Genomic DNA, 7,967 nt, shown 5'->3' with positions numbered 1-7,967 from the left:
TTCTTATGTAGTTGTGCATTATAGAATATTGTAGGACTATTTTAGAACTAAGCATCAAAGCCTTATTTAAATTTTAAGTATTTGTCAAAATGGAGGCAGGGCACTGCATTTGAGAAAGTCTTGGGTTTACAGCCTATTCTCTATTTCAGTGCCTTTCAAATTGTATTTGCCAAATTTACAATCTATGAGATTTTTTTATAAAATATAGTAATGTTGAATTACTAAAAACATGAAATAAAAATAAAAATATGAGCCCTTTATTATTACCTTCAGTGAAGTAAAATTATTCTGTTAAGTTTCTACAAAATGTAAATGGTTGTTGTCAATGTCTATGGCTAGTCTCATTGAGGATCAGTGACAGTTTGAGATTAACACTTGTTTGAGAACTTTACTTTGAGTAGTTTTGTTTTACTTAAACTTGAATGACTTAAGTCCTTGGCATTTTACATAGTGTATCTCAAAGCCTCAACTATTCTTTGTAATATGAATAGTAGTTGAGAACTACTAGAAATAAAATAGTTAAAAAAGTAAGCAATAAAAGAGTTGTAGCATTTATAAAATAGTCATAAAATTTAGAAATAAAATAGAAAACTTTAGAAATAGGAGATAAAACTAAGTCCTCTGTCACAAATATAAATTGGTGGGTGGGGAAAAAAAATCATCCCTACATTTTAAACCTATTTCCCACATATTTACTGGATTTCGAACAAGGTGCCAGTGGGAGAAAAAGTCAAATGTTACCCTTGGGATTATCTTCCCTCATAGCTCAGTTGGTAAAGAATCTGCCTGAAAAGCAGGAGACCTGGGTTCGTTTCCTGGGTCGGGAAGATCCCCTGGAGAAGGAAATCGCAATCCACTCAAGTATTCTTGCCTGGAGAATCCTATGGACAGAGGAGCCTGGCAGGCTACAGTCCATGGGGTCACAAAAGTCAGACACGACTTAAGCCTCAACCGACACCCTAGGATGTTACCAAGAAACCAATTGGTTGTTGAGATTTTATTACCAGCTGCATTGGTATAGCTTTTTTATCAAAGTGCTGGATACTTTATTTCCATCATAGCTAGTTTCTCTTAACTCCTCTAACTCACTTTCCTGACCTAAAATAGTCTGTCTTAATGTTTTGTCCCCTTAGCCATTTCCACATCCTTTATTCTTCTCAGTACGTCTTTTTTTTGCCTGATTGGCGCAATGCAATGCTATGGATATGTAGAAAAGGAAAGTTACAGGGCAAAAGCTAGAATATTCACGGAAGGTAAGATGATTATTATCTGCCTTCCTTTGACTTACCAAGTTACTAAATTTGTTTGCCTTGTACTATGCCTTACAGCTTAGGTATATAACAAATTCATTACTTGTGCCACTTCAGGAATGTCCATGTTATTTGAACATAGGAGTAGATTTTTACAGTAGGTGAAAGCAGCAGAAGTACTTTAAAATCCTTCATATAAGGGGAATTCAGTATCCTTCATTCTCCAAAGGGATTGTCATCTTCCTGAAAATGAAGAGAGATCTGGCATGTCTTATTTGTGGCTGTTGGTATATCCAAAGGCAGGTGAACACCTTAAGGTGAATTTCCTCACAATGTGTGGCATACTACCCAGTCCCAAAGGCGAGGTCAATTTCAGCCCAGTTCAATTGCAGCCTTACCTTGCAGTTGGAGATTTAATCTATGTTTTTGAACCTTGTGAGCTTCAAGCATATGAAGCAATCAACTTTGTTCAGGAAGCAGTCTATGATTCTTTTACCTGTTTCCTCATCCAGTCAACACACACTTGAATCTCTAGGGTAAATTGGCTTCTTGAGTGTCTTCCAGTTGGGAAGAACTGTAAGTTCAATTGAACTTCTGTCAGGACTGTGGACTTGAAATTCTTAGCACTGCAGTGACTGCAAGCCTCAGTATCAGGTTTGAGTGATGTTAGCTAAAGCTATTGAACACATAATTGTCTAAAGCTCAGGCAAACCAGAATTCCTTTCATGTTTCCTTTTCCTTTCCTTCCTTCCTAAATCCAGTTTGTTCAGCTTGCATTGTTAGGAAAGTGTTGGATTTGTAGATAAGAAAAGGTGATTATAGAAAACAGGAAGGAAAGAGGGACAGTAGCGTTAGCTGCAGCTACCTCTATCTTTTTAAGCTTTGGAATTCAAGTGGGAATTAGTCATATATTCTCAAGTCTAATTCTGTTAAAAAATTTTTTTTTAATTTTTTGCACTTACAAATTGAATATTTCTAAAAGTGAAAAAAACTAGCCAAAAATGAATTTCTGGTTCATGTGAACTGGGAAATAGTCAATATTAAGTTGATACCTGGTATTAGTTTATTGATCTAATTAATATAGCCATATCTTTAGAAACAACATAAAATAGAATACTTTCATTATTCCTAGGTTTTAAAAAATTTTACTGAAATATAGGTGATTTACAATGTTGTGTTTCAGGTGTATAGCAAAGTGATTCATACTCACACATAGGTTATTACAAGATACTGAGTATAGTTCCCTGTACTACACGGTAGATTCTTGTTGGTTATCTATCGTATTTTAGATATTCTTTTTTTAAATGCAGAGGGTGGGAATGAACACACATTCAGGAACAAAACAGGTAATTACTGTTACTGGATGTTAACAATTTCTACCAAGGAGCTATGCTAACTCTTTATTAAAGAATAGTCTAGTGAAGACTTTGACTTGTTGCTCATTTTTCATATTACGGAAAAATATTTTTCATCTTCTCTTGCATTCTTATACGGGAAATTTGGGTGGTAAGATAAGGAATATTTTTTCAAGTTTTAGTCCTATTGCTAGTCATTCCTGTTATTCCACTTGTTCTGGTTTCACAATTTAAGAAATACTGAGGTGATGCAGAGATAAGACAACAGTGGGGCCTGACTCAGGGCATAACTAACATCAAAATCCTGAAAGAACTAAATAAAATACACTCTTCCATTCTAGAAATGTTGGTGGCAAGTCTTAATCAGAGAATGGAAGGTTTCTATTTATTCCTCTGACCAGTTCATGAAGTCCAAAGAACTACATAACATGAGACCATTTAGACACTTTGAAGACCAACTACTTTTCTTAACTGTTGCACAATATCATTCAAATTCTGAGCATCACGACTTGAGAACTGGAAATCTTGGAGAGGGTTTAAAGAGCCACAGTGATTACTAATAACCTTGACAAGTTGTAGAAATGGGCAGATAATTACAGGATGAACTTAATAGAAACACAGTAATTTAGAGGAAGAGAAAAATAAAACACTATAAATACAAGGGAGAAGGCTTGGCTTTGTGGGTAAATGTGGGAATTAGTAAATCACAAGTACAACATGAATTAGCCATATAAAAGATATGTTTTCTGTATTTATTAGTAAAACCCCAAAACTTGTAGATTACATGTGGGAATATTGTATTTAAGAAAAAAGGCAGTTATTCCCTAGTCAATTATACAATTATTCACATTAAGCACCTATCACATCAGGCTTGACACTGAATGCTGGCATAAAACGGGGAAGCAGACATAAGACTTGCACCTACAGGGAGCTCGCTGAAGTGTGGTAAATAACAAAGCTGGTAGCTTTAATACTCTCTTCGGTTTGTATTCTGTAGCCAGCTCCGACTATAGCAAATACTGTGAACTCCCTGAGGTAGATATCCTACTTTTACATTTTGGATCCCATTCCGTGCCTAGCATAGCATCTAAGAAATCAACTTGGATTCAGGGGTAAAAATAAGCCCTAAACGAACTAAAATTCGAAAAAGTAAATACTAGTCTGATCAAATATGTCGATCAAAATCTGCAGGTTTTCTCTTCAGCGAGTAATAAATATTTGAGAACCTATTATACGCAGAACAGTTCTCAACAATGCTTTGTGTACAAAAGGGAAGGAGGGAATGGATTCACATTGCACATCACGATAATTACCGTGGAAATCCTGGCCGGGTGGATAGCCCATCCTCCTCGAGTTCCACCAGCCTCCCAACCCCTTTTCTTTCCCTTTTAACCGAAATACAAAATGCATAAAGCAAAAGCCACAGGGGCAGGACGCACTGCTACCACTGGGGGTACAAACACCAGCTCCCGCAGGTCGGCAAGTGCGGAGGACCAAGTCCCACCCCGGCTTGCCGGCGCCCGGGATCTAAGAGCGGACGAGGCGTCCCCCCAGAGGAAAGACAAGGCGCCGCAGACGCCCGCCCCGCCCCGGGTCCTGTTCCTCTCGGGCTCCCCTGACCATTCGGGAGTGCGCTCCGCTGAAAGGTCAGTGGAGCACGATTAGGAAACCATGCACTCGAGACCCCAACAACATTCACTTGCCACCCACTCGAGCCCCACCGCCCAGCAGGCCAAGCAGGCCGGACGACGAGGCCTCGCTGTAAAGAGCCTCCGTCCGCCCCGCCTCCTCGCCCTCCTGCCGGCCCCGCCCTCGCTCTCTTACCCCTCCCCCGCTCCCGCCTCGCTTCCCCGACAATCTCCTCGCGCTCACGGCCCGGCACGCGCTCTGCGCCCGGCCGCCGCCGCCGCCGCCGCTGCCGCCGCCGCTGCCGCCGCCGCCGCCACCGCCGCTGCCGAGCGTTCCTTCGCCGTGCCTGGCTTCCAGCTTCGGGCCGGAACCGGAAGTTTAGGGGGCGGGGCCGGCGGAGGCCAGGGGACCGAAAACGCGGCCGAGCCTGGAGCCCGGAGCCGGAGCCAGAGCCTGGACCAGAACTTGGCCGCCGCCTGCACCACCGCAGCCGCCCGCCGCTGCTTCTCCGCGCCACCGCCGCCGTCTCGGCCGCCACCGCCGCGAGCTCGGCCGCCAGTGGTCCGCGGACTTTGGGTGTCCGGGTTGAAGGTCGGTCCGGACGTCGGACCCAGCTCGGTTCCCGGACTGTCCGGGCGGCAGCGGACGCCGCCGCCTCCTCGTCGCCTCAGCCTGGCGTTTTGTTCGGAGAGACCCGAGAGGCGAGCGGAGCTGACAGTGATTTTGACAGTGATTTAAACCCGCTTTTGTTGTTGTTGGCTTTTCGTTGTTTGGTTTTGTGTGTTGTGCTTGTGTGTGGCGATTTTTCCCCCCCGTGGTGCATTTTTTTTTTATTGTTGTGCTCGCTCTTTTTATTTTTTATTTTTTCTATTTTTTTTTGACCCCGTGAACGTTTTTTTGGTCGGGGCTTCCGAATATGTTTTATGACGGTTGATTTTACACCAGGAGGTTTGTCTCCGAGGAAGACCCAGGGAACTGGATATTTAGCGAGAACTTCCTACGGCTTCCCCTGCGTCTCGGGAAAATGGGAGCTGCTGCAAAGTTGGCGTTTGCCGTCTTTCTTATCTCTTGTTCTTCAGGTAGGTGCATGGAGCGCGGCGCGGCGGGGCTGCTGCCGCTGCCGGAGGCCGCGGTTGTTGTCGGGTCGGCGAGCTCCAGCGGAGCCTGGGGAGGTTTCCCCACCCCGAGCCCCTCGGCTGCCGCCCTCCGCACCCCCCCTCTCCCGGGCTGATTATGATCTGGAAACCTCCATGAATTTTTCTCTTTTCGAGTTTGGTTGGCGACTGATAAGAGTGACTGCTCTGTTGTTGTGGAAGTGAGAAAGTCATGGTTTGTGGCCGTAACGCTGAATGACAGCGCTGGTTGGCTTGCAATTAAGCCGCAAATACCACAAGTGACAATTTATGCAAAGGTTTGAGACCCGAAAGGCATATTCCAAAACGTCCTTTTAGTGCGGCATATTCCAAAAATAAGGGTGTTTTGTTGTTGTTTGTTTGTGTGTGTGATTTTTAACGTCTTTTAATCAGTGTTTCAGTGACTATCACAGCAGATCAAGTCAGTTGCTACTTAATTTTGACCGTGAGAAACAATGCATTATATCAGCAATTTCATCTGGGTGTCCCCTCACGTTTTCTGCAACTTCAGTGTCCAGCAGTGTTAAAAATAGTTGTAGTTGTTGTTGTTGGAGTATTAACAGTAACCCAGTGCAGAAGAGGTCTGCCACTGTGAGTTGCTAATGTGCTGGCTTTCAACCACCATTTATGTGCTCTTTTCTGGCATAGATTTTGCTTACCTACGGAATACTTATTTTAAACGCGTTGTGTTGGAGCATTGTTTGCGATTTAGAACAACCCATTTGAAATTGTACATACTGTCAGATGCACTGTAGTCATAAAATGGGTTTTGGCCCAGGGTTGGAAGAAGAATTTGGCCCATTTATATTTGAGATTTTGATTTTGTGAGAACGTTCTGTGGTTGCAACCAGTGGTTGGAAAACTATCTAGGCTTTTGTATTGAAATTCTGTAAATGAATACAGTATCTAGCTCAAAGGTGTGCAGATGTACGTAAGAGGAGAGTTAGTTTGTAGATGAAACAGTTTTAAAGTGGCAGTGGATGTATTTATCATAAAATTCAATATTCAGTTATTACGTTGTGAGATAGAATTATAGGGGGACAACGAATTGACAGGTTTCATGGCCATGTCTTTTATCTCGTTTGCCACAGGGAAATTAGAGGGTGGGAGTCTTTTCTTTGTGTACCTCTGTGGTGTGTGTGTTTGTGTGTGTGTGTGTCGGTGTCCATCAGTCCTCCCTGCCCCCCTTTTTAATAGAATCTTTTGTAATGTATAGAATTTGCTGAATGGTACATTTCCTTGTGGTTAATAAATGGATAAAGTCTAGTCTTATGTCTGTAGTGGTATTGATCAGTTCCGGGTGGGCTGAATGTGTTTGTGAAATGGCGATCATTGCCAGAGATTAACCAAAAGAATCATGTCTGTTTAAATGGAAGAAGGAACATGCTTAAGGCAGGCTGACGGTTCTTTTTGTGCAGGGTTTGGGGAGGAAGATAAACAATGGTGTCTCTGAAATGAATGAATACTGGATAACATTAAACCTCTTGCTTTTTGTGACCTAACCTAACCATGTAGTTTTTATTTTTCCTGTAGTACTCTTCCTCCTCTGCCCCTATATGTTCTGGTTGGTGAACTCCTCTTATTCATATCCCTTTTTCTGATCTCCTGCCCTTGAGGAGGAGGGGCATCATGGCCACTGACCAAGGAATTGTGGACATTATTCCCTCCCAAACCCACGGGAGTCACACTAATTGTTGAGGGAGGCTATTCTTGAGCAGTCTCAAGGTATTACTTCTGGAAAAGCAGGCTGTTGCTATAGATCTTACAGCTTCCTTTGCTTGGCTTGGGAGTAAAAAGAATTGAGCATTAGTTTCTTGTAGGATTATTTTCACTGAGTCAGGAGGTTAATAGGGCTAAAATTTTCCAATAAAGTAATTTTGTTACTGGAGAGTACATAGATATTGCACTTATATTAAATTCATTAAGTATTGTTGAATAGGTTTTTAAAAAAAGTCGTAGTTTAAAATATAATTCTGTTGAAGATAATTGAAATAAATCTTAAAGACTTTAATCCATATTTATACATGAAGATTTTTAATACTTAAAATGTCTGATTTTTTAAAAGGTCTTTTGTTACGCATCAGATACACTCTCAAAGAGGATTATTATTTTTTTTTCTAATTGATTTTTCTGTGTAATATTTAATCTGGCCTGCTGGAAGCATGAGGATGGCTATTTTTATGAGAAAACATTTCCAAAGTTGACTTTTTGTTTGTTTCTTTATGGATATTTGATTTTTTAAAAATCAAATGAAGAATAGTAGTAAAGAGCAGTTTTACTTCAGGTGTTTAGGATGGATGTTTACTGTTCTCTTTAATATTTTGTGGACTTGGATTTTTCATTTTCCGTCCCATGGTGTGGATACTAGAGACTGATATGTAGAGTGTTCCTCTAGGATATGGCCAAGTGTATAATTCACTCCTTTCATTCTGGGGGAAATATTTTTAAGTTTTGCCCTCATCCTGAAATGCCTTCAGATTCCTTTTGATTTTGAATGTTTTCATTGTCCTTATCCTTACTCAGCTTCTGTTTCAAAACACAAATATACTTCTTAGTTATTTTGTTTTTAAAGCATTGTGGTTAATTTGTATCATTCTCCA

The 7,967-nt window shown here is 41.5% G+C and overlaps 1 protein-coding gene across 1 annotated transcript in view; it reads left to right on the top strand.

The window, feature by feature from the left end:
• Window positions 1-4,893: 4,893 nt before the first annotated feature.
• Window positions 4,894-7,967, top strand: part of ACVR2A (activin A receptor type 2A) — a 96,222-nt gene continuing 93,148 nt past the window's right edge. The window contains exon 1 of the mRNA XM_061438460.1: window positions 4,894-5,313. Within this exon, the coding sequence (XP_061294444.1) occupies window positions 5,259-5,313 (55 nt within the window). The 5' untranslated portion in view covers window positions 4,894-5,258. The remainder of the gene's footprint in view (window positions 5,314-7,967) is intronic.

Source organism: Bos javanicus, chromosome 2 (genome assembly GCF_032452875.1).
Source record: "Bos javanicus breed banteng chromosome 2, ARS-OSU_banteng_1.0, whole genome shotgun sequence".
Classification (NCBI taxonomy): domain Eukaryota; kingdom Metazoa; phylum Chordata; class Mammalia; order Artiodactyla; family Bovidae; genus Bos; species Bos javanicus.
This window is presented reverse-complemented; position numbering and strand designations above follow the sequence as displayed.